Genomic DNA, 27,972 nt, shown 5'->3' on the forward strand with positions numbered 1-27,972 from the left:
AATCATCTCAGACTGGTTTCTTGAACATGACAATGTTCCAATACACTCAAAAAAATGATATGTTGGCGTTAATTAACTTTTTTTTGTCCACTGGTTCCACGTAACCGAGTTAAGTTACCTTTAAGAAAGAATATTAATTTTAGTGAACTTAAGTTAGTTACATAAAGGTAATGTAATGTTGTTTAGTTCAATCAACGTAACATTTATAATTTAGCTTTAATCAATGTAGTTATTTAAGTTCAATTATTCTAAAATTGATATTGTTATGTTTAACCAAATAAAAAAACAGTTTCCGTTTCATTGAGTTTATTCAATAGCATTTTTACAGTTTTACACATTTTCCAGCAATAAAATGATTATCAAAATCCAAATACTGTCTTTATCTGTATCTTCACTTATTACAATAAGTTAAAATATCAATACTAGTAAAAATAATAGTAATACAAGTATGAAGTAAATTGAAAACAATAAATGATTTTAAAAATATGCTTACAAAAACATCATAAAATACACTTTTCATAATAATACTTTTCATATATTACAAAAAACATTCAAAAATAATATTCTGCCTTCAAATGATATATCAAAAATATACTTAGAAAAATTAAGTCTTCTTTTGTAAACTATACTGTACCTTCTTTACACTGAAAAAGCAGAAAACACTTCAGTTGTTCAAAGAAAGATTAACATTTTAAAGCACAGTAACACGAAAAGCACTAAACCATAAATTAGACCAACCATCACAGAACATGCAATAGCTACACACATTCATCTCTCTGACACTTGCACCATTTATGCACATTTGCACCAGACACTTTCTTACAACCACTCCCTATATCTAAAAAACAAAACATTTTGCATGAAGGCTGCTTCACACAGGTGTGTGGGCTTGACAAACCACATGTAGAAGCATTCTTAATTCTTAAACTTTTTTGTATAATTAGCACATCTTGGGTGTATCGCCTCTTCTTGTTGATTTGCTGAATGTCTCCTCAATTGTAAGTCACTTTAGACAAAAAAGTCTGCTAAATGTTAATGTAACTACTGTAGATTCATAAGGTGGTGTTGCACATCAAGGTTTGCGCTTCATCATGCCCAGCATCCTAAAAAAAAGTCAGGTAAAAAAATAAAACATTTACCAACAGATCAAAGGTGAAAGGAGGAATTGGTTTAAGAGGAAAATACAAAATGTTTAAAACAATAAAATAAAATAGCTTACCATGTACTCCCTCACTTAGGGGCTTTGAGGATGCATTCACACCCTTTTTTCCACTGGTGATGTTCTAAATGACATGAAATGACAATTAGTAATTTACTAAATAATTATTAGTTAAAATTACTAGTAATTTTTACTGTACATCATTTTAATGTGTGTATAGGCATCTAAAGGCATAGTACCTGGATGATCCACAGTCTCCTCAGCCAGATATGGGACTTTAGAGGTTGAGCTGTAAACCTGTGAGGGAGAAAATAGATGTGAGTGAACAAAGATTTAAAATAATAAAATATAATAATATAAATAGCAAACTACTAAACTTAAAAATGTAAACGTGTTAGATGACCAAACAAATAAGCTAACGTTAAATATGTCATCATGCTAGATGCCATCCAATTTAAGTGTCACATATGCTTGTCAATATTTTTTTTTTAAGTTAACAGGCTTGAATACAATTAGATAATAAATAACAATGTGCCAACACCACATTTTAATTAATATTATGTAAGTTATCAAAACTGGCATTCAAACTTGACAAACTGCTTGACACTCATTTAAAATAAAGACTATCAAATCAAATAAAAAATCAAATCACTTTTATTGTCACATTATCAGCAGCACGTGTGCTATGATGAGTGAAAAGCTTAGACTATTCTAACATGACTATTCCTTACTACCAATGTTTGCAACTTTATTCTGGGGGAGTTAATATATACCAAGTATAAAATTTCACAGGAATGCAAAACAAACTATACATTTATCTGTCTATAATGTGGAAAAGACACAGGGAACATGGCAATTTCATAGCAATACTATACACAAACACAACATAGTATTACAAGAGAGTACATTTATGATTCAAATGTTGTCACAGCCTCAGTATAAATACATAAAAAGTAAAAAAAATCTCACCTGTGTGTCCACATTGGGGAAAGCTTTGTGCACGTTCTCAATTTGTACTGTAATCTTCATCTTTTGATTCCCATAATATGGCGCCGATCTGAGAGTGATCGTTGTGGTTTGAATCTTCTTACTTCCTGTGTTGTTTTGAAACTGCGCATGTGCAGATATTACTCCACCTATTGACCAAAATGCAGTACTGCAGAAGCAACACAACTCCCTTGCATTCATGTTACATAAGTGAGCTGTTTAAATGTGAAAACTTACTTTTTCTAATTTTTTCCAACACAACACTTTTATTTTTAATACACAAACATAAGCAAATTGTTTAATTCAAACATAGTTACATTCTTTGGACCAACTAAAGCCATAATTCATTTTTTTGAGTGTAGAGCACCTTTGGGATGTGGTGGAATGCGAGATTTGCGTCATGGATATGTGGCCAACAAATCTGTGAGGAATATTTCCAGTACCTTGATGAATCTATACCACGAAGGATTAAGGCAGTTCTAAAAGTAAAAGGGGGTAAAACCCGGTACTAGTAAGGTGTACCTAATAAAGTGGCTGGTGAGTGTAAATATAACAAACACACATAACTCATGTTAAACTTTTATTTTGAATGCGATTAACCAAAAACAATCTTTGCCCAGCACTACATAAAATATTTTTTTCAATGTTGAACATGCCTAAAATAGATAGGCAATACACAAGCAATTAATATATACAGTACAGTATATGAATGACTGTTAATCAAATATGTGTAACAATTACACACTCATCCCTCATCAACTCCACCTTCTACAAAAGGTTACACTTGAGAGAAACTATTAAAAAACAAATTCAACCAAAAACGAAAAGCCACCATGGATTTAAGGAAGAATCTAAAATGGGAATTCTGAGCGTCGCTCAAACAGCAAGTGTTGTATTGAGACTCTCAGCTGGTTATTCATCAGCAAAACTGTGAGACAATCTGACACACACACAGCTGCTACAAACAGAGAGAGGGAGAGAAAAAAAAATTACATATACCACTAACTTTCAACTAACTTCAAAAAAGCATTTGCCCTAGTCACATCTATCCATAAGCTTGCTTTTTTTGCTTAAATTAGTTAAATAATTTAGTCTCACACGAAATCCCATTATTGAGTTAATTTATGTAAATGTGTGTAAATATACAGTTGAAATCAGAATTATTAAACCCCCTTTGAAATTGTTTTCTTTTTTTAAATATTTCCTGAACGATGTTTAACAGAGCAGGGAAATTTTCACAGTGTGTCTGATAATATTTTCTCTTCTAGGGAAAGTCTTTTTTTATTATTTCAGCTAGAATAAAAGCAGTTTTTAATTTTTTTAAAAACATTTTAAGGTCAAAATTATTAGCCGTTTTAAGCTATTTTTTTCTCTCGATAATCTACAGAACAAACCACTCGCCTAATTACCCAAACAAGTTAACCTAATTAATCTAGTTAAGCCATTTAAATGTCACTTTAAGCTGTATAGAAGTGTCCTGAAAAATATATATATTATGTGTGTGTGATTGAAACAAAACTATACAATTTTGTTCACAGATGTATAAATGTAAATATAATTTGTATCATGACCACATTTTAAGTCAATATATATACATAGATGTACATAATAAACATACACACTAAAAAAAAATCATTGCAGTGGCAGGGAACCTATGTGGCTCTTTGACCAAAAATATGTGGCTCTCCACCTGTCTCCCTTCCATAATATTTAAAAATATATATATAACCGTCACTAGAAATCAGATTCCTAATAAAAATACAAAAACAATACAATTTTTCTTTAAGCAAATTGAATAAGAACCACGTTTACAATAAAAAGACCTTTCGACCAACGAGCGTGTGGCGCTATGGATAATCTTGAACCGCGACACCTATAAAGGGCAAGCAACTTAGATTTCTAGGGTAACCTCGTGCACAGATTCAAACAACATTCATGAATGCTGATGGCAAAAAGAAAGAAAAAAAAATCTATAAAATGTCCTTTATTCATAAACTTGCTCAACATGAGATGCTTCATATTTGTTTATTTTTGAGTTGTGCATGGACAATCATAAAATATAGAACACACAAGACTTGTCATTCGTATTTTTATGAATGGGGAAAAGTGTAACAGTCAAGATGGTGAACAAAGCCCTGCCTACTAGTACAGGAGCCATTTTTCAGACGCGTGCTTCAGCATTCTACACCCTTACAACAGGGGATTCATCAGCCATTCATTAAAGGAAGAATCAGAAATGACTTGATGTGTGGGAGCAGGCCCGTGCAGAGACTGTCCAAATGGCATGTGCAGGATAAAATAAAGAGCGGGGGTTTGTGGGGGTTGTTGTTGTGTCGCGTGCGTGTACTAAAGAGCGGTGTTGTCGCACGCATTGTCATCATCTGTGTTGTCGCACGCGTACTGTAAAGCCGAGGGGGAAGGGGGGTGTTGAGCACGCGTACTCAAGAGCGGTGTTGTCGCGTGCCTACTGAAGGGCGAGAGGGAGGGTGTGTCGCGGGGGCACTTTTGATAATTTTGGAAGGGCACTTTCTATCCAAGACTAAAAAGGGCATGTGCACTGCACAGGTTGTGTGCACATGCCTGTGTGGGAGTTTGTCAGGGCTTGACAGGAACTTTATCAGTACACAGTTCATAGACCAGTTTCTTCCTCCATTTCATAAGTGTAAGTACTATTAAAATGGTTGCCTCCTTGTTTTCTTTAGCTTGCAAATTATGTATTTAATTGTGTTTTTATACTTGTAACCGCTTGTAGTGTATATGCTTAACTCTTTATATTCTCATATCACGTCTAATGCCACGTTGAAACTACGAGTTTTCCAGGATAAATAACAAAATCAGAGGGTGGTGGGAGATGGGTCTGAAATGCAGGAGAAGGGTCTGAAATATGAGAGACTCCCGGGAAAAAACAGGAGTGTTGGCAGCTATGCTCACAAATACACTATGCACTTTGACTACTTCAATACTGTTGATAAGCCATGGTGTGTCTTGTGCTAAACGCTGTCGACCAATGGCAACACACTGGGTCATCGGTCCAATCAGGGCAGATTAGCATTGCGCTGAAGAGTTTGGGAACAAATGAATCATTGAACGAATCATATGAAAGTTTCTGGGATAATTAGGTAAAAATAAATGCATATTAATATTCAAATATATCAATTAAGGGCTTCTGGGAGTTTTCTAAATGTAAAAAATCCAGCCCACCAAATGATTCATAAATTAATTTTCAAAGCTTTTGCCACCTCCTACCTGTCATTTAAAATGTAAAGAAAACAGACCCCTTTTGTCACCTATGTAACAACTCTACACAAGTTACTTGTATTCCTATGTTCTAGGAATGTCCCCAAATTGCATTATTCTGGACCAAGGTACGAGCGTTTCTATCAGAACAAAAGGAAACTCAGATCCAAATCGACCCATTGCTTTTTCTTATGCTGGACGATTCATCATTCTCCTTATCCATCAACCAAAAAAGGACTCTGTCAGTTGTTCTGACTGAAAAAACAATCCTGAAACTATGGCTGGATTCATCTGCTCCAACTGATATATCCAGGAGGCTCTATCTACTGGACATTATTAGTCTGGAATACCTGAGCCAAAATAAATGGTGCCAGTAAAAAGAAACTGTACAATTTTGGTCAAATATTAGAGACTGTATCATTTATGTTTAAATCCTGATTTTGTACTTTTAACAATATTACTGTTTTTATTTTTGTTTTACATATTTTTTTGGGTGGATCTCAGGGTTAGTTCAAAATCAAAATGTTCAATAAATAAAATTAATAAATAAAATAAAATAAATGCATAAATAAATGCATATTAAAAGACAATGAAAGACAAACCAAAATATGACCCATTTTAATGTATAATAGGGGCTCTTTAAGTAAATACAATAAATCATTATTTTCAGTGCACTTAAATTGTCAAAACAAACTTATTTTGGATGTGATTAATTACGATTCTTATTTTTCCAGTCTAAAATTATGTTAATTGTGTTTTTAGTTTGTATACTCTTAAAATAAATTCACAGATTTTATTTTTATTTACAAAGTTCTAGGCAGAATTGGCAAAAATCTCCTCAGAATCTGTCTGACCCTGCTAATAATCAATCATTTCCACATGCTAAAGACTTAAATCCAATTCCCCTGAACCAAATCGACCAATCAAACTTCGCCACATGTTGGCGACTACCTATCAGCCAGTGCATATCTACTGTAGTGACCCTCATTTCTAGCACAGGACCTCAATCTTTTTGGAAACGGTGAGGTGTGTTATTCTGAACGCAGCATGTGTCTCACACTGGTGGCCCTCCTGGCTCTATGTGCCACTGGGAGAACAGTTGAAAATCTTTCAGAAAGCACCGCTGACCAGGACAAGCTTGTTATAGCCAGAGGAAAGCTGGTGGTGAGTGATTGATGCTAAGCTTTTTTTTGGTTCAATGATGTAAGACAACTTTTAATTAGTGTCGAAGCTAAATACATGTCAAATATGCAAATAGAAATGCTAACACTACACTGTAAAAATATCTGTAAATTAGCTGCTCTGTATTTTATGATTTATGTTTATATTTGTAATTTCTCCGTTTATTTATGCTTTCAATTAGATGCCTATAGCCAGCCTGGTGAAAGGGGTGTATTTTTTTCCTCAAAAAGTGGACTTTTTTTTGTTATTCGCTTCATTTTCTATTTAAATGTTGCATTTTAGTAACATTTAGCACTATTTTTTGCTGGATTAGCTTGTCGGGTGGTCATCTAAACAAAACTTTCATGTACCAAAAACATTTTCTAAGATTTAGGATGAAGAAATGTGCAAACAAAACTTGTTTTTAATATATAAATTTATTAGATCATATATTAGAAAAAAAACGGAACTTGTTAATGTTTAAAATGATAAACTGTAGCCTCTTGTCATTTATTAGGCAAATAACAAACCGGTTAGTACACTAAACTTTCCTCAGTCAGAATTTTACACCGAATTTGGTACGGCATGACTTCAGAATGGGAAATTCAGTGCCGACAGTCAACACGGGATTCCGATTGATTATTTCCACAACTCCTTAGCAGTAAAGATAGGACAAATAGGTTCATGTATGGGACAAATTCTTGACCTTTGTCAGTGAGGGGTGCGTCTTTAGAACCCGAACTCCCCCCATTCTGGCCTGATAATGGGAGCTTAATCTATCTTTAAACAACTTCTAACCTTGAAAAGTTTAAATGATTTTTAATACTTTAAAGTGATATATTGTCTTGGTTGGTGTTGTACATTACCTTACAAAAACCTTGTAATAAGCTGCCAGTACATTTTCTTTTATTTGACAGACTTAGTTCTCTACAGAATATATATTTTTTCTTATACATTATATTTTGACAAACTAAAGTGTCAACAAGTTACCTTGTTAATTTTTACAGTTGAGTTTTCCCACATTAAATACAGTGTACTTTACCAAAGCTTGGGCTCAAACATTGGTTTTAAAAAAATTGACCCATTGATTTAAAAAAATAATAATAGTAATCGTTTTTAAAGTATAAGTTGCCCTGTCCAATATTGCATTATTTTAGAGATTTTCAGTCTTAAAGACATCTAGGTATTGTATATATGAGCCAGCTTACACAGTAAAAATAGTTCCATCACAAATGGAATAATAAAGTATTATTTAGATGCATATAATGTTAGACTGCTCTACCTAGTGGAATATAGTACTGTGCTAATTTATTCAAACATCTATGCAATCATTGAGGATGACACGTTGGCTCAGTAGTTAGTAATGTCACTTCACAGCAAGAAGGTTGCTGGTTCGAGTTCCGGTTGGGCCAGGAAGCGTTTCTGTGTGGACTTTTCATGTTCTCCCTGTGTTGGCGTGGGTTTCCTCTGGGTGCTCAGGTTTCCCACATAGTCCAAACACATGCATTATAGATGCATTGAAAAAACTAAATTGTCCGCAGTGTATATGTGTAAATGTGAGTGTATGGGTGTTTTCCAGTGCTGGGTTGCAGCTGGAAGGGCATTCGTTGCGTAAAACCCATGCCAGAATAGTTGGCGGTTCATTCCGCTCTGAAAGAGACTAAGCCAAAGGAAAATGAATTCATTTGTTCATTAAATTGATATTAATTTCTGTTTATTCATTTTAATTTAATTTGCATTTATTTTATCGTTATTTAAATTAATTTTAATTAATTTTATATAATTTGAATAATTTATCATTAATGAATTATCATTACTATATTAATAATTGTATTCATTATTATCTATTTGTTACTTTATGTCTTTTCACCAAACATTTACATGGCCACCCAGTATTCCCTTGTGGCCCTGAATGGCAGTTTAAAACTTTATAATCTATTTAATAAAAAATGCAGCACAAAAAATATAAATAAATAAATAAATGAATGAATAAATGATAAACACAATAAAAAAATAAATAATAAAAAATAAATATATAAATGCTTTCAATTTAAACAGATTTTCAAAAATAATATATTTAAAATTATTTATCATGCATATTAATGTAAAAAAAATAAAATAAAAATAAACTAGTATTGTTCAATACACATTTTGCTTTTAGGACATCTTTTTTTAAAATGTTTTGATCCACTTCAAATGCTGACTACTGTTTATATATGTGTTTTCTTTTATCAAGAGATTGAATATTTGATAATTAATTAATAACGCTGATTATCAATGGATTGTTTGCTTTCCCAGGCTCCCAGTGTAGTAGGATGATCCATAAAGAAGATGCCAGAGCTCTACAATTTCCTGATGGAGCGATGGGCATTATAGTATCCTGACTAACAATTAAGTTCCCTTTTTCTCCATCATAAATCTTGTTTTTGTTTTTTTTGTGCCAGCTTGAGTGTCTATAATACTGTGTTCATGTTTCTTGACATGAGTGCTTTTGCTAAGGCAGTGTTTGACAGGGAAGTAAAACGTTAATGAAATCTTTACAGGCCCGGAGAGCTGCCATATGTTTAAACAATCTCTCAGCCTCAGAGGACAGTTAACCTTAACCTCCTGTTTACAGTCATAACCTGGAGTATGATTCAGGGGAGGATAAAAACCCGCGCCTCATCTTCTACAACGACAAGGATGAGGAAGTCAAGGTGATTATTTTATCTACATCTATTCTATATTGTATTTACATCACTTGCTCAGCATTGCTATTTTCCCCATTGAACAGTTTTTTATAGTTACTTTCTAAAAATATTTCACGTCTCTGCTCTAAATGATATTTTCAGTCTTACATAAAAGTGACAATAATATGTGACCTGGTGGTTTTAAACATGGTCAGAGTTTTTCATTAAAGTATGTAGAAAAAAAAGGAGAAAAAATAACAGAAAAATTAAAACCTATTTAAATCCCAAAATTACATAAATGAAAAATCTAAGGTGACAAAGTATAAACAGAAAGAATATAGTCATAAAAAAACCAATATAGCATAAAATAAATAATAATAAATTAAAATCTTACGTTACATATACAAAAGTAGATAAAACTAGCATAGATATACACACAAATTAAAGTATTTTTTAATAAAAACAGCAGAAACTACATATAGGAACAGAAGGAATATATATTAGCAAAAAATATTAAATACAAAATTAAAAAAGAGCAAAGTTCAAGAGAGAGAAAGAAAAAAAAAAAAGTTTACAATTCTGTTGAAATTTTTAGTTAGCAATTTTCTTCCCCAATATTTTGCATGAATTTATCTTTCTATTTTATAAAGATGCTCTGTGACTAAAATAGTATTTTAATAGCAATTTAATAAACCTGTTTTGTTCAAAATGTATTTCCTATATTCACTAAGAAATGAATACAAATGTTCATAATGGGCTGTACTTAATTATGCTGAGCACTCTATATGTAAAGAGAATGGCCAAACTATATCCATCTTTTTTTATTATTATTATTTAAGAGTTTACTTACTAAATAACTAAATTGGCATAATTCATAAATCTTCATACCTAAATGTAAATTGTGGCATACCACAAGGATCAGTTTTAGCTCCAATATTGTTTATAATTTACATTGATGATATGTTTAAGATATCAGAGTTGTTTAAGCTTATTTTATTTGCAGATGATACAAGTATCTTTTGTTCTGCAGATAATTTACCAAAACTTATGGAGTTGATTAAAACAGAAATTAATAAATTAAAATTGTGGATTGACGTAAACAAATTGTCATTAAATAAGAAAAACAAAGGTTATGTTATTTGAGAAATTAATTAGTCATAATATAGATTTACAAATTGAAAATGAAGTTATAGAAAGACTATATGCAACGAAGTGTCTTGGTGTTGTATTGGATCATAAAATTTGTTGGAAACTGCAAACAAACAATGTGATATCAAAATTAGTAAAAACTGTAGCAATAGTGTATAAAGCAAGATTTATCCTGGACAATAAATCAATGTATGTATTATATAACACACTTATTTTGCCATATATGAGTTATTGTATTGAAATTTGGGGGAATACATATAAATCCAACTTACGATCCGTTTGTACAATCCAGAAAAAAAGTAATTCTGATAGAACATGTGGGGTATTTAGAGCATACAAATCCTTTATTTATTACATTGAAGATTCTTCAGTTCAATGATTTGGTTAAATTTAAAACAGCTGAATTTAAAGCTAGGAATAAATTACTTACTAACGTTTTTTTAAGAAAGACAAGGGGGATATAATTTGAGAGAAGAACAAAATTTAATGAGGTTGAAAACAAGGACAACTTTTAAAGTTTGTGTATGTCTGTCTGTGGTGTGAAATTATGGAACAGTCTAGATCAGACTCTCAAACAATGTCAGCATAATAATCAATTTAAAAAGTTGCATAAATATATATTGATAAAGGAATATAATGATGAAGGTGATTAAAAAAGAATAAAATGAGAAAGGTATGATGAAATTTTAATTAATGGCTATTTGCAGTACTGTTTATTTTTTGGGGGGTCTATGCTACAAAATGTAAATGTACTAATGGAATCAAACATATAATATGTCAAAGATGACAAAAGGATCAAATATGTTTCATGTAAAAAGAAGAGATGAAATATATTTAAGTAACAGACGAATTATGTATGTGGTAATAGGGTAGGAAATAATAAGCTTGTGCTTCATCCCGCTCCATTTTCGACCATGTTGAAATGTATTTTTTGTTCAAGATATTTTATGTATGATATTTCTGCTTGAAAATAAAAAATAAAATAAAAAATAAAAAAAATCAACTATTAAAAATGACATTTGACAAATTATGCATTTGGATATGTCAATGGTTGGTAAAAGTTACTTTTAAAAATGCAATATATTACAACCCTCAGCCTATTATAATATTTAAATATATATGCATAAAAAATATTCAATTTTTTATTCAATATAAAAAAAATTTTATTCACCTATTTTATTCAATAGGTGCCAATAGCCTAGTGGTTAAGTGTGTAGACAGCATCATGGTGCTCACAGTGACCTGGAGCTAATTTAACTAATTAGCCAGGAAATCTGAGGGCCCCCAAATAAATACCTAGAAGCAAAAATTATACCTATTAATTACATATAACTTCATACTTTGTTTGGTGAAGGTATGATTTTATTTAAATTTTTTTATTTGAACGTAATTATTGCGCAAATGTGTCTCCCACCTTCAATCATGGAGCAGTTCAGCTGTCAAATGAGTAAAGATTTAGTGTCTAAAAAACAAAATTGTGATTTGTAATTTTTAATAGTGAACTCATCTTGAGAAAACAAATCATTTAAAAATGTTTTATAAGATGTTTTACATGTCATTTTTATTTAGAATTAGGATAAAATGTAGAAAAGGAGAAAAAAAAGGTGCATTTCAGGATTTTTTTTGCCCAATTGGCTAACACTGCTTAGGGCCCCTAAATCCGGTCCTTTGCCAACCCTTCCCCTCTCTCTGCCCCCAACACTTTCCTGTCTGTAATCTGTACTGTCCTATCACAATTAAAGGTGAAATAACCCTAAAAATAATAATAAAGATAATGTTCAAACTATATCTTTCTACCTAACTCAATGCAATTTAAAACTATACAATTAGATGTTTTTTAGAATAAGCTGTATATATAAAATAACAGTTAAAAAGATGACATTTGACAACAGTTGTGTGTTTGCATTACATCTGTCAGTGTTGGGTAAAGGTTCTGAGTTTTTAAAAAAAGTAATATATATAACAATATTAAGCCCATGACAAACTTAAAATAGAAACAGAATGAATTCTTATATACTATATATTGAAATAATATACAAATTATTTAAAAAAGATAATAGCCAAACTATACCTATCTTTCTATCTACTACAATGTAATTTTGTAAGAATTGAAATATTACAAATATTTTTGATGTCTTTGACAATTCAAAACATGAGCTGAAAACAGGGCCAATGAACTCCACAACCCACCAGGGGGGAATGTGGGAAAAACCAGTTCCTGCTGCATTTGCATCTGAGTATGCTGAAACTCAGCTTCATCCCCCCAACTCACGCATATGGTCATTTCAATGTTTGAATGTTCTAGGTTAACCAAACTGACTTTAACTATCATGTTTGATATCATTTGAAATGTGCGATTGGTACAATGGTCTCATTCTCTCAGAAATAGACAATCAAAACAATAAATATATAACTTCAGGCATCTTTTGAACCACTGTGAAGGGTGTGACTTTCCACTAAGTGTGAATGCCTTTTGTTATTCACACCCCCTTCCTTGAGGGAATTCTTGGATTATTTAAGGTAAGGTCTGAGAAAGGCCCAGCGCGATTCTGCTTAACCAGATCAGCCCATAACATGGAGCCTGCTCCTAGTTATGTATATTTTTGAAGTCAGGTATGCATCTTTCATCTTGGATTTATCTTTGATAATTTGATGTTCTGTATTGATCATTTATGAATTGACTGATTGAATTGGCATAATACATTTACCTGACTAATAAATTGTAATGTTTGACCATATTTTGCTCACTCTGTAATTATTAATTCAAGTAGATTACGCTGTATCCTTGTTTCCGCACGTCTTGCGTCAGGTCAGTAGACGGACTAAAATCCAATTGAGATGGAGCATTGGGCACACTAATTGTGTTTTAGCGATCCGGCTGACTCTTGATATTGATTCATGTGTACTTAGGTGGAAAGGGCGATAACTTCCGTCTAGGTCAACAAGGTGTTGCACGACTAACCTAGATTGGGTACCCGACCTTTGTTTGAAGGTAATATTATTCTAAATTAAGTTCATATGGGAAACCATGGGCTTGGTAAAAACCAAAGTTACTATAGAGTCCAGTAGTCGGGTACATTTATATTAATGCCCTAACCTCTAATTAGAAATGATGATTGTCTTAACTCAAAGGTGTACATCTAAGCGGGACTAACTAAAGTATTTTAGAACGAGCGCGCTGGTAGCGGCCATCTAAAGTATTAGTCAATTAACTCTGTTTAATATTCAAGACTGACCGGAGACCGAGGCGATTTCTCTGAGCGACATGAGCACCCGAATGAACGAATGTAATAGTTACTAGTGAAGACAAAAGGTTCAAACATTTATCTAAATTACATATTGATATAATCTTCTTAATGTTTTATGATTGGAGTCAGATAAAACGAGGATAAATATATTAATATTCTAAACCACCTCATACTAAAATTGGAGTCAGATATGAGCTAAGTTTAATATAAATCAACATTGTGCACTGAAAAGACCGAACATGCAGTGAACCTTCATCCACCAGTGGACACCGGCATTGGGCCAACTGGGTGGACCCTACAATTTGAAACTATATAAATAAATGTTTTTTAGAATAAAATGTATATGTATATAAAATAACTATTAAAAAATGACATTTGACAAAAATTAGGTGTTTATATATTTGTCAGTTGGGTAAAGTTACCCTTAAAAAAGAAATATTACAATCTGAAGCCTATTATAAACTTAAAAAAACATGCAAAAAAAACTGCTTTCACATTGCTTTCCTAAAAAAGTAGCATTTAGTTACTTACAAAAAAGTGACTCAAGATTGTAATAAATTACTTTTAACTGTAAAAACTTTACCCAGCACTGTTCAGCATCTATGACTATTTCTGACACGAGTTTTGTTCCCACCTCAGGTTGTTCCTGTGAAGAAGATGAAAGCAGATGAGATCAGCAGTTTGCTGGATTCTCTGGGTTTCTACAAGAGGTCAGAGAAAGGCGAGGAGGTCCCGGAGGAGTTCAAACATTTCCCCCTCAGAGCGCCCCGGGACGAGCTGTGACACCCGCCGGTCAGCGCTGGTACTGCAGCCTCCAGCTGATTATGACGTCCAGATTCTCAAAGCCGCAGACACGGACAGACTCTGGACTGAAACACACACAAACACACGGCTGGAGGCGGTTCAGCCCAAAACTGCCCTAATCACAGATATTTTACAATAAACTTCAATTTCTTAAACCTTTGTTGTTTTATTGTAAAAATCAAGCACATGACACACAAACGCAATGAAAGTCGGTATTAAAGAAAGCAGGAGAAAAGTCTTCTAGTTGTCAGAACAAATGAGACGTTCAACTGCAGAGTTTTTAGTTTTTAAATAAAGTAGTTAATCAAAATTAGCTGTCAAGGATCAAACATATAGTTGTTTTTTATTATTAAAAGTGTAGACTGAGAACACAGCTTTTACATAGTTTAACCCTCCAAAAAACAAACGAATGTATAAATTAACATGAGAGACACAAATTTACAAATTATGAGTTTTTATTATACAGATTACAGTTTTTATTATATTGTGAAGTTTTTATATATACACATTTCATTTATAATTGTGGCCAAAACTTAGTGTAATTTATTAAGCTTTAAAAAAAATACAGATTTTTGTCAGTAAACCCCACTAAACTGCATTTTATTTACGTTTTTAGGTGTTTCATGTGCCAAAAAATAAACTTGAACAAATATTTATATGTATATTTGTCGTAAAATTTGAATTATTAGAATATTATTTATGAATTAATATGATTATACAATGCTAATGTAAATACTAAAAGAACAAAACTAATATATTTAAAGTTTTATGATTTACAATAACAACTCAGATTGTAGAGTATATACAGGAATAAGAGAGTGAAATTCAATACCTTTAAGACCTTTTTTTAAGATTCTTCCCATACTTAAGGTTTCAACCGGAAACACTGGCAAGATTTTAACTTACAGCATATTTAAGTATTAATGTAAGAAACTAATCTAAAACCAAAACAATATTCATATACTGAATAGTACATATCTATTAAATCTAGCTAATTCAGCAGGTTGTGAACTGCAGAAATAATGGTGCTGCCTGTTACTGCGGTAAACAAAGCAGAATGATGTATTGCAGGATTGTAGCAGGATTGTATTGATTTCATAAACTATACAGCATCCTCGCAGATTTATTTCAGGCAAACTTTAGCATACATTGCATTTTATATCATTTTTCATTATGCAAAGTAGCATTTAACACTTAAGGTCCTTAAATTTCTCTACAATAATTTATCAACTTTTAATACTTGAAGATCCCGCAGACACCCTGTATTGACAGACTTATATATTTTTCTGTATAATAAAAAGCATAGGAAAAAGAAAAAGATGAACATTTTAATTCAAAACGCTTGTATAAATTTTTCCTCTGTTTACAGTAAAACACAGTAGTCAACATTTGAAGTGGATCATCACCTTTAACCTATTGCCCAGCACTCACTTTTTGGAATTTACACCTACCTAACTATAATTTGTAACAGTTCCTGACTCCAGTAAGCTACAAAAACAAATTAGGTTTCATTGGAAAGAAGACACTGAGATTTACAGATAAAAGGAAAAGTTACATGCTCAAAAAAAAAAAAAAAAAGAAATACATTATGAAGTCATTAGAAAAAACATTGTATTGTGTTCAATATTTGTTTTTCTATATACATCTTTTTGGTGTAACCTATTCAGAATAACTGACATGTGGATAAACAGCGCCCCATGCGTCTGCATCCTGGTGCTGGCTATTTATCAAAGTTTTCCTAAAACTATTAGGGTGCTTTCACACCTATGAATCGATTCAGTTGTTCCGAAACAGGGATTACAAATATTACATTGTTGCTCTTTGCTCTTGGAGCGGTTCGCTTTCACACTGCAAAGTTTCTAATCGGACCAAAAGAGCTTAAACAAGTCACGTGTGAGTAAACTCTCCTCACATTGGTCAGTGTCAGGGTTTATTTTTGCAGAGTCCCACTCAGCTGTCAGGAGAGGTTGTGGTTTGGTGGTGTTTGACCACGTGCGCGCGACGTGTCTGAAGAGTGAGGAGAGATGCGGTGGGGAGGGGTGAGAAGGGTGCACAACGTAGCCTATTTGAGGACCGGGAGGGAGACGCGAGATTACCAGGAGATTATCACTCATTTGCGGGCATTCGGAGACTCACGATACTTCCCGCCCAACTCATAATTCTTCATATAAAAAACTTCATATATGTATGCCTATAACATATCCATAAAACACTGTGATACAACCGCGCTCGGATCATATCGCTTTCTCACTGCAATCAAACCACTCCAGAGTTTGTTTCAATCGAGCCGAGACCACCTTATTCAAGCGATCTCGGAGCGATTGATTTGGCGTGGATCCGAGAGCGATTGGTGGTTTCACATATGCCAAACGAACCACACTAACTGAGTAAACAAGACGGGTTCCGAAACAAAAGTGTAGGTGTGAAAGCACCCTTAAACAAAAATCTTTTACAAAACATTTGAAGTGAATCAGAATGGATAGATTAATGCAGGGGTCCCCAAACTTGATCTTGGAGGGCCGGTGTCCTACAGATCTGAGCTACAACCCTAATCAAACACACCCTAACAAGCCAATCAAGGTCTTACTTGGTATACTTGAAACATCTAGGCAGGTGTGTTGAAGCAAGTTGGACACCGTCCTCCAGAATTGGTGACCACTGGATTAATGGATGATTAGACAAATGAGTAGAGGGATAGATGGAGAGACAGAGGGTTTAAGCTTTTACCTATCCATTCATTTACTAATCTATAAGCCCATCTATCCATCCATCTAATAATAATCATCTTTAATTGTCCATCCACTCATCTAACTTCACTTATTCACCCACTCATTCCTCAAACCATCTAATCGTCTATCCACTCATATGAATGGATAAATAATAAATTCACTTTATATAAACCTGCCAATTAGATGACTTTGCAGATCATAAAAATAAAAACTCTGTTATTTAATAATGAAATGAATACTGAATATTCTTCATTTCTTGAATTAGTTAGCTGCTGTATACCTCTGAGTGATGACGACATCTTAATCCAGTGTCAGACTCCATCTGTTTGTTGGGGTTTAATCCGATTAGCTCTTGAAGACTCCTGTTAATCTGACTGCAGTAAAGGAGTGTGTAGGACTGAATGTGTGTTTGCTTGTGTTGTCCATCATGCCTGTCTTCTACACACCGATCCCTCAGAACCTGAGAGTGGGTCTGGCCAATGTCAGCGGCTCTGTCTTCATCAACAACAGGACCAGAGACAGCGCAGACTTTAAAGACCACTACCTGGAGAATGAAGGTAAGACGAACACTGGTAAATGTACTGTATTCTCTATGGGAGGGTACACATTTCTGTCACTCGTCTGTCACACTGCAGCGGTAGACATCCGGAAATATATAAAACAAGATTGTGTAATTACTGGCATTTATATAGACAACATCTGTGAATGAGACATAAACAAGGACATTTTGAGGTGTTTAAGGTGCAGAAAATGTGGATGCATAATTAAAACTAGATTATAAATGCATGCATACATTTCTTAATTTTTTTTTTCATTATTTCATTCATTTATTATTTCATACATTCATTCCTTATTTAACTTCATCATTTAATGCTTTCATTATTTTTTAATTCATGCATTCACCCATCATTATTTGATTCACTCATTCATTAATACATTATTTTATTTTTTTATTTCATTTATCATTTCATTAAGTAATTTCATTCATTTCCTTCATGCATTCACCATTTCTTTTAATTCACTCATTCATTATTTCATTTTTCATTAATTTAATAATTTCCTAAATTCATTAGTTAATTTATTCTTTCCTTCACTATTCTATTAATTTAATTCACTCATTTATTATTTCACTCAATCATTATTTTATTCATTCACTCATTTATTATTTACCATTTCATTAATTGTTTAATTCATTAATTAACGCATTATTTCATTTATTTTGTTCATTAATTTACTCGTTTAATTATGTTAGTTCATTCATTCATTTCTTTATGCATTCACTATTTCTTTCCATTAAATTCAGTCATTTATTATTTTATTAATTATTTCATTTATTATTCCATTAATTCAATCAATCATCTCATTAAATTATTATATCATTCATTATTTCACTCTCATTCTTTTTAGTAATTCACTTAACTAATAATTCATTGCTTTATTATTTTATTCATTATTTCATTTATTATTCCATTAATTCAATCTATCATTTCATTAACTTATTATATCATTCATTATTTCATTACTGAATTCACTATTCCATTCATTAATTCACTGCTTTATCATTTCATATATTGAATAATTCGTTCATTTATTAATTTACTATTTAATTAATTAATTAATTCATTCATTATTTTGATTTGTCATTTTAATATTTAATTCAATCTTTCCATTAATCAATTTAATAGTTCATTCATTCTTTATTTCATTCACTATACCATTCATTATTTTTTATAAATATCACTTATTCATTATTTAATTCACTCATTCAGTATTTAATTTTCTCATTCGTTTTATTAATTACCTCATTTAATAATTCATTGCTGTAATATTTCATTCAATAATTGATAACTCATTAATTTATTCATTCACTCATTCATTTATTCATCCACTAATGGATTAAATAATTTTATTATTTAATTCACTCATTCATTATTTCATTTATTGTTTCAATATTTAATTTAATCATTTTATAAATTCATCATTTCATTTATTCATTCACTATTCCATTCATTATTTAATTCACTCAATTTATTCATTCACTCTATTATTTATTTATTCGTCATTGTGTCATTTATCATTTCATTCATTAATTGATTAATTAATTCATTTATTCATTCACTCATTCATTACTGTATTCATTATGAAACGAAATAAAAGTGTAGCATTAGCATGTAGCAAGTGTTTTTTTCTATACCTTTAATACTCACCAGTATTTCAAATAACAAGCATTTCTGAATTCTACATATAGCTTCTTTAAAATGTAACTGATTGAGGGAAATTTTAATGAATGATTTAAATTTTAAGTGTCTGTGTTTAAGAGTTGAGCATCTTTTTAGCTGACCTAACAAAACACAATCTGATGTGGTCTAGCTTGTGCGGAGGTGTCGTCTCATCTCCCGCTACAGATGATGCTCTACTTCAACATGTTTTTCTTCCCCTTCTGGTGGATCTCTGAGCTTCTGATGCTGCAGTTAAAGGTCTGTTCAAATACACTCATTAAAAAAAGGTCACAGTATACTAACAATGGAAACATTAAATTGTTTAAAGTTTGGTTAACACTTCATTTTAAGATGTCTGCATTACTATAATAATTACAATTGTTGCATATTTACATGCAACTAACCCAGAGTAAATGTAATTAATATTATTCAGTTAAGTAAATAGTTAATCTAGTATCTTAAATAGTAATAAATAATATCTTGAATAGTAAATAAACAGTATCTAAAAATAAAGCATAACTATAGTTATGAATTGGGCTTTTTTGCCTTTTTTATTTTAAGTTCTGAATTTTATATTTTATAACATGAATATATTTTTTTCTTACATTATATGAAATAATAAAAATTATTTTAAGCCACATTAAAAATTATGTATTTGCATAAAAAAATAAGTAAAATGTACTTATTGTATTTATATTGTACTACAGAAGTTATGATAAGAGAAGGGTTAGGGAGAGATTTGGTGGTACGGGTAGGTTTACAGCTAAAGATTATGCAAAAATCACTTTTATAAGGGGTTTAAACATTTTTGTGGCAGCAATCTATAACTATAACCAACTTCTAATGATAAAAATGTAAAAATATATATATATATTTACAATCAGTTCATAAAAACAGTCTGCAGAAACACTTTGATTGACATTCTCGCTTTGTACATGTCATCAGAGGGGGAAAGCCCCGCCCATTAGTGATGATCTCTTCCCTCATTAGCATTGACAGCCCTGAGTGAGAAGCAGCTGTCCGCCATGTTACTCTTGTTTATGAATCTGCCACTATGCTGACACTTTACACATTTATAGCTTCGCCCTCTTTTGAAAAAGAGCACAATCTCAATTACATTTAAAGTGACAGTCTGAAAAATAACAATTAGGGTCAAAATATCAAGGGGGCCGCTTCAAAAAGTTATAAAACATTATTTGTGGGTTATTTTGAGCTGAAATTTTACATAAACACTCTAGGAACATCAGAGACTTACTTAGATCATTAAAAAAGGGGCATAATAGGATGGGTTAAGGAGTATGGGATGGAGTAACACATATTTTAAACAGAGTACAGCAATTAATTGCAGCATTGTAACAACTGATTAGTTTAAATGGTTTGAACATGGTTAATGTGACAAACTAAAGTGTAACCAGAATTTTCTATTTTATATGTTTTTAATAACCTTTTCTGATTGACTTTGGGAACTCTAGAATAGCCCAAAGGTTAATTAAACCATGTAAACAGATTACTAACTACAACCTTTATGATGGAATTGGTAATAAGTCATAGGCTATAATTCGCAATTAATCTACTCAGCACGGTCTAGAATCATGGAAAAGGGTGAGAAATTATGATTTTCAAGTCTTAAAATAAATACACACTCCAAAAATTGCTTGAGAGACAGTTTTAGTGAATTAAATGGTTATTAAATTGAATGCACAAACATCACACTCATAATAGCAGCAGCTTTAATGCAAGGCTCCTGCGGCCACAGAGATGTTCTGCATGCTACAGTTGCACACTCTACTGTTAACAGCTCAGCTATTCAACAAATAGCTGTAATTAATGCACAAGAGGTCTTGAAAAACACTGTAAACCTCTGTTCAAAAAAAAAAACTTGAAATAATATTCGAAGTATATTTTTGAGGACAGACTAGGGTTATGGACATTTAATTAAACAAAATAATAAAAGAACATTGTGCATCTATGAAGTGTGCCACAATCCACCTGTAGAAACACTTTTCTCCCAATAAAACAAAACCCTTCTGCTTCCAACTCTAGAATTTAATTCTCTACGCACAATTTTTAATATGGAGAGATGTCTCATACCTGCTTTTCTTTCTCTGTTCCTGTAGTTCAGTTATCTGCCGGTGTATTACCAGTGTCTTCTGGTCACAGGGATGGTGCTAATCAGTATATTCGAGGTGTTGCGGATGTACCTCGGATATGCTGGGAATCTCAAAGAGAAGGTAAAGCACACAAAACTCCTAAATTCTCCATCCGAACAGTAGTACACTGCAAAAAAAAAAAGAAAAGAAAAAAAATAGCAAATTAACAATTATTTTAAGATGAATCAAATTAACTTTAGTCATCACAACTTGACTAAAGTCAATCAAACTGACAAAACTATTAATGGTAAAAATTGTTGAAACTCAATTAACCTAGAATAAGTAAAACAACATAAACATATTTTTTGTCTTGTCATTAAATTTATTTTACAGTTATTTTACAGCAGAATTGGATTTTATTAAAAAAAAAAAGTCAAATTCTTTAATAAAAAAAAAAAAGTTATTTTATTTTTATAATTACCATCAATAAAAATACCTAAAAAAGTTGTAATTAAATCACTTCATTTATTTTCAACTAGCATCAGAATTCATATTATGAATGAGTATTAATTTAATATACACCAGAAATAAAAGGCACAAAATCTGTCACTGGGGTAGTACCCTTTCACAAGGTGTATTGGTAAACTGCTGGACCTACCAGGCCCACATCAGGTACACTTTTGTACATTTAAGGTATGATGAGGTACACATTTGTACTTTTTAGGTACTAAGGTGAGGTAAAGGGTACCACCTCAGTGACAGCTTTTGTAAAAAAAAAAAAAAAAAAAAAAACATCAAAAGGTCATCTTAAAAAAAAAAAAAAAATCTAAAAAAAAAAAAGACAAAGGGAATAACTATGAATGTAGTGACCACAGTTGAAAAAAATAAATTACAAGTGATATCTTAATAACCAAGTAGCTCATGCTAGTGATACAAATGGATTAAAATAAATCAAATAAAACAAAACATTTCTGAAAGTAGAGGAAAGCGGACAAAACAAAAAATGAAATGTATTTTTATTTAATGCCATGTCAGCAACCAAGAATATTTTAATGGCAAGAACAGTTCAATAATAAATATTCAATTAAAGTCCAAAAACAAATAAAAACATAAATCAAATAAGCATAAAAAAAAAAGATTAAACAAACACAATCTCTGGAATTAGTGAGTTTTGAGTTTGTCATATGAGCTTCTCTGGTTGTCAGAAAAAATGACAAAAAAAAAATAAAATAAAACATTAGTTTACCAAGTTTTATAAACACAACTTTTCTACGATTATAAAAATTCATTCATTCATTTTCTTTTCGGCTTTGTCCCTTTATTAATCCAGGATCGCCACAGCAGAATAAACCGCAAACTTATCCAGCATATGTTTTAAGCAGCGAATGCCCTTCCAGCTGCAACCCATCTTTGGGAAACATCCATACACACTCATACACTACGGACAATTTAGCCTACCCAATTCACCTATACCACATGTCTTTGGACTGTGGGGGAAACCGGAGCACTTGGAGGAAACCCACGTGAACGTAGGGAGAACATGCAAACTCCAAACAGAAATGCTATCTGACTCAGCGACCTTCTTGCTGTGAGGCGACAGCCCTACCTACTGCACCACCGCGTCACCCTAATAATAAAAATATTAACAATTTAAATTCATCAACAACACCAATAAATAATACATAAGAAAAAAATGCATAATATTATTAATAATAATAATATACAAGAGAAAAAACTTAAAACAGTTTAAGGTTTATTTTTGATAAGAAATTAAACATTTGAAGTCTCTCCAGATAAAATAAAAAGTTGTCTAATAACATTAAGAACAGGGTATTCCACAAGAATACGCTTAAAAGTTTGGTTTCTATTGTCTCTAAAATGAGTGAACACAGCTAAACCAAATAAGCAAACAGAACTTATAATTAAATAAATAAACTGTGGAACTAGTGACCACAAATGTAGATTTAATCATTAATTATAAATTATTATTGTTATTATTTTTTTAATCCTCAGTTTCCTCTTGGTTCCCTGTAGGTTCCAGAATTAGCCGGATTTTGGCTGATCTCCTTCCTCTTCCAGCTGCCCATTTTGCTGTTCTTCATCACGGATCCGGACATCATTATCCTTCCTCTGGAGCGGGCCGTTCACTCGCTCTATCTGGCTTTCCTCCTGGGTGAGCTGATGGCCTCGTTCCTCGCCTTGCGTGTCATGACTCGAAAACTGGCCCAGCAGTTTCACATGAGGCAGTTCGGCCACGTCCAGGGTCTCCACACAGCAGAAGCTCTGCCCATGTTCGGACTGCCATATGGGGGCAGAAGTGTACTGCCTGTGCAGGACATCCAGCCTCACTGACAGACAGATCAGACACCAACTGTATATCACTTCTGCTGCTTAAAGACAGCATGAAACTTAAGCTGCAACGGTCTTTCATCCCTGTTGTGAACAGTAACTCAGCTACTAGACCAATTCTCAAACAAGAGAATAAAAAAAGAACTTGGGACAGATCTTTAGTCTATAAGTAGCCTAATTGGATGGTTATGGGACTGAACAGAAGATTTGCTATTAGCGGATCATGTGATTGACAGGTTTATTCCACCCACGGGAGTGTGAACATATCATGAATGTCACTGCTAGAGGAAAAGGAAAAATGACACAGGGGTGCCCACACTTTTTCTTATGAAGGGCAATAATCCAAGCTTGACTGAGAGCTGTGGGTCAAAAGTGAATATAGCAAACTGTATTGTATTAAAGTTTCCATGGGTAATTCCCTAATTTATTTCAGAATTTTTATAAATAAATAGAATAAAAAAAAAAACTTCAACCATACACTCAAAAAAATCAACTAGGCATGTATTAGATTTACAAAATAAAAAATTGTCAGATTGAAAAGAACAAATCAAGTTTACGTATGTTAAACGATTAATTCATGTTATTTGAAATTGAATCAAGAAATAATCAAATGAATTTGATCAGAACATGTTGATTCAATGAGACTGAGACGCTTCAAATCGACAACTCTCACTCTGGAGAGTCAATTCGCGCATATCAGTAGGTGAGGGTAGTGCGTTTGGATGTCACCATACGAAAACAACAACAAGAAGCATCACCGCGTGTTTTCGGCACAGTTTGGGAATTGGTTTTCCCAAGAGCTTGAATGTTATGCATGTTATGTTGTTGGCTATATGTTTCTTATACATTTTATACTTTTACATTTTGAATAGAAGTACCAAAGTGAAGAAAGCTGTGTAAACTCAATTGGTAAAAAAAATGATGTTAACGTCCTACAGGTATTGCTTGGGGATCAGTTTTCTTAAGAGCCAAGGTTATTTTGTTGGCTAAATGTTTCTTACACATTTTATATTACATATTACAATTTTGGATATTATATAACATTTTGTATCAGAATAATAAAGAAGAAATTTGTTTAAATATGATTGGTGCCTGCTAAAGGCTATAATAAAAGAAATATATATATATATATACATATATATATATAAACATGTTTTCTGTCCTTTTTGTGTTGAATTACTTAATTTTAAATATTGCTTCATAGTATTGTAATTTAAAAAATGTAATTTAAACAACAGGGCGAGGCAGTGGCGCAGTGGGTAGCACATTCGCCTCACAGCAAGAAGGTCGCTGGGTCGAACCTCGGCTCAGTTGGCGTTACTGTGTGGAGTTTGCATGTTCTCCCTGCCTTCGCGTGGGTTTCTTCCGGGTGCTCCGGTTTCCTCCACAGTCCAAAGACATGTGGTACAGGTGAATTAGGTAAGCTAAATTGTCCGTAGTGTATGAGTGTGTGTTTAATTTTAAATATTGCTTCATAGTGTTTTCCAGATGGGTTGCGGCTGGAAGGGCATCCACTGCGTAAAAAAAAAACTTGCTGGATAAGTTGGCGGTTCATTCCGCTGTGGCGACCCCGGATTAATAAAGGGAAATAAAAAAATAAATGAATGAATGAATGAATTTAAACAACAATATTGAACAAGAAATTTACTAGCTGATTTAACAAGACATAATTTTGTTAAAGTAAAGCTTTAGTGTTACATTGAGTAAATTAGAATCATTTTAATTAGAATAACACAATACAAACATTGAGTCAATTAGTTGCAAAGAAGTTAGACCGACATATTGAAACCATGTTTTATCTACAAATGTGCTTTGTGTTCATACAACATGTTCAAAGCAGTACAGGTTTACTTGATTGGATTAGATGCATAAAGGGTGCCACGATTAAATCACGTTCATTCAACAATTTTTTTTTTTTGAGTGTATTTACTAATGCATTATAATATTTTAAAATTGTATATTATTTTAATGAACTCATTACAAAAAAAACATTTAAAAAATCCATTTATAAGACAACTAGGGATGCACCGATTAACCGATTTCCCTATTAACCATGATTTAATTCGCCATGGTTAATTAATCGTAAAGGCTTCTCAACACCTTAAGCAGAGTTATGCCAACTGTGCACTAGTTTAAAGTTCCAAAATTGTACACTGAGGCTAAAATCCATGCACACAGGATTAACTATGGCTGAGGCTCTTAACCAAGGGCCATACACATATTGCATCTTATGTGCACGCAAGTTCGTTATTTTCAGTGGAGGTGCGCGGCTTGCGTGCGCAAATTGGCGAGGCGCAACACGGTCATGCAGGTTTTCCAGGCACACCTAGTTGAAAGAATGACAAACGCACTGTGGCAAGAACTGGAACAATCAGCTTCATACTTTGTAAGAAATACCAAACAATTCTGTAATATAGATTAAAAGTGCCTTTCAGACAGAGGCTCAGCAGCCTTTGACTACATTTGTTCTCTTTAAAAGAAAAATACTTAGCCAATATGTAGCTTAGATATACATTAGACAAATACATTATTTATTTTGACTTAATTATGCATTGTTCTGTCATTTATTTTTATTGTAAGATTATTACTTGTGTTTAAATGCTAGAAGTGTTTTGAAATTAAAAATGCATAATACTGGTGATAACTGTGAAACCGTGATCATTCCTCAGACTATAATCATGCAACCAAAATCTATAATCGTTGCATCCCTAAAGACAATGGAGTTCAATGATGAATACACTAGTCATGCTGAACCTTATATGCATGGTGATGTCTTCTGCTTTTTCTCCTTTTCGTTAAGTGACAGTATGTACATTAAAAAAAAAAAATCTGATTCATTTACAACTAGGGATGCACCAATCCCGATACTTGGATCGGATATCGGTTTGATACCGTATATTTTTGCTGGATCGGGTATCTGCTAGCTGGCACCGATTCAAATGTGATATTGTATATGCGCTGTTTTCTGTTTAATATAAGCCAGCAAAAACCACGAAGGTAGCCTATTAAAATGCACTGAAAATGTCTCATGTAGGACTACCATATCCCAAATGTTCTGAAGCCATTTTATAGTTTAATGTGAAGCACAGATGAATATTCACGTGGTTAAATTCATGTTCAGTTTAGCGCTTCCCGCCACAGCGCCTGTCAATCATTTTCCATTCATTCACAATTCAAACTGCATGTTGCGTTCATTATAACACCAAAAAACTCCAAGACTATTTGTTCCTGTTAGTTTTAATAATCAGTGGAGAAATGCATTTAGTTCTGCATTAAATATACACACACAGAGACACACAAAATGATGTTTAACAGAGCAAGGAAATTTTCACAGTATGTCTGATAATATTTTTTCTTCTAGAGAAAGTTTTATTTGTTTTATTTCAGCTAGAATAAAAGCTATTTTTAATCTTTTAAAACCATTTTAAGGTGAATATTATTAGCCCCTTTAAGCTTTTTTTTTCTCAATAGTCTACAGAACAAACCATCGTTATACAATAACTTTCCTAATTACCCTAACCTGCCCAGTTAGCCTAATTAACTTAGTTGAGCCTTTATATGTTACTTTAAGTTGTATAGAAGTGTCTCAAAAAACATCTAGAAAAAATGATGCACCGTCATCAAGGCAAAGATAAAATAAATCAGTTATTAGACACAAGTTATAAACCATTATGTTTAGAAATGTGTTGAGAAAATCTGCTCTCCATTAAACAGAAACTGGGGAAAAATAAACAGGGGGGCTAATAATTCTGACTTCAACTGTATATGTTAGTACTTTACATTTATGGAAGATGCACAAATGAAAACATACATTATAAACAATTGAATAATGCCCGTAATTATTTTATTTTTGTACAAAATTAAACTTTAAGTCAGCAAGAACACAAATTGATCAAAAGAAATATATGGTTACAAAACAAAAAAGAAAAAAAAAGGAAAAAAAAAAAACATTAGGCTTCAGAGCTGTTGAGATAGATAATAATAATAATAATAATAATAATAATAATAATAATAATAATAATAATAAATGTTTAGAATATTAAAATAATATAATTAATAATCTTATTAGCTCAATAATATAATAAGAAAAATATTATTAAGAATACTGTTATAATGGCGAAAGCTGAGTTTTACCTTCACAGAAATCATTTAAAAAATAAAAAAATGTTAT

The 27,972-nt window shown here is 32.3% G+C and overlaps 2 protein-coding genes and 2 long non-coding RNA genes across 22 annotated transcripts in view; 2 read left to right on the top strand and 2 right to left on the bottom strand.

Annotated features, from left to right (window-relative positions):
- The window catches only part of LOC141385763 (uncharacterized), a 163,528-nt gene that overhangs the window by 87,965 nt on the left and 47,591 nt on the right, over positions 1–27,972 (bottom strand). For 10 of the 18 annotated variants that reach the window (XR_015490848.1, XR_015490842.1, XR_015490849.1 and 7 more), the window contains exons 2-4: positions 21,454–21,639; positions 17,424–17,687; positions 14,245–14,479 (exon numbers count right to left, since the gene is read on the bottom strand). This is a non-coding gene — a long non-coding RNA (uncharacterized LOC141385763). Of the gene's footprint in view, positions 1–14,244; positions 14,480–17,423; positions 17,688–19,484; positions 19,623–21,453; positions 21,640–27,972 lie in introns of all 18 variants that reach the window. The other 8 variants (XR_015490843.1, XR_015490853.1, XR_015490844.1 and 5 more) reach the window with 1 other exon arrangement.
- On the bottom strand, positions 290–2,210 carry LOC147843874 (uncharacterized). Its single transcript, XR_015490834.1, has 4 exons — positions 2,129–2,210; positions 1,399–1,456; positions 1,220–1,283; positions 290–1,103 (listed from the first exon to the last, which is right to left on the bottom strand). It is a non-coding gene; the product is annotated as an uncharacterized LOC147843874 (long non-coding RNA).
- selenoe (selenoprotein e) lies at positions 6,357–14,567 on the top strand. Its single transcript, NM_001195784.4, is given in 4 exon segments — positions 6,357–6,547; positions 8,843–8,919; positions 9,162–9,240; positions 14,250–14,567. Coding segments are annotated over 4 exon segments (417 nt in total). The 5' UTR covers positions 6,357–6,430; the 3' UTR covers positions 14,394–14,567.
- On the top strand, positions 17,497–24,255 carry zgc:112294. Of its 2 annotated transcripts, none has more exons than XM_087251955.1 (4): positions 17,497–17,700; positions 19,514–19,620; positions 21,480–21,593; positions 23,487–24,255. In XM_087251955.1, exons 1-4 carry the CDS (start codon positions 17,571–17,573, stop codon positions 23,802–23,804), a joined length of 669 nt encoding a protein of 222 aa, XP_087108081.1. In that variant the 5' UTR covers positions 17,497–17,570; the 3' UTR covers positions 23,805–24,255.

This window comes from Danio rerio, chromosome 5, assembly GCF_052040795.2.
Source record: "Danio rerio strain M-AB ecotype USA chromosome 5, GRCz13ab, whole genome shotgun sequence".
In the NCBI taxonomy this organism is placed as follows: Eukaryota; Metazoa; Chordata; class Actinopteri; order Cypriniformes; family Danionidae; genus Danio; species Danio rerio.

Bases quoted from the DNA above. Each gene is read 5' to 3' on its own strand.
- zgc:112294 (XM_087251955.1), top strand. From the start codon at position 17,571: ATGCCTGTCTTCTACACACCGATCCCTCAGAACCTGAGAGTGGGTCTG. The intron at 17,701-19,513 runs GTAAGACGAACA...GATGTGGTCTAG, and splicing joins CCACTACCTGGAGAATGAAG to CTTGTGCGGAGGTGTCGTCT. The intron at 21,594-23,486 runs GTAAAGCACACA...GGTTCCCTGTAG, and splicing joins CTGGGAATCTCAAAGAGAAG to GTTCCAGAATTAGCCGGATT.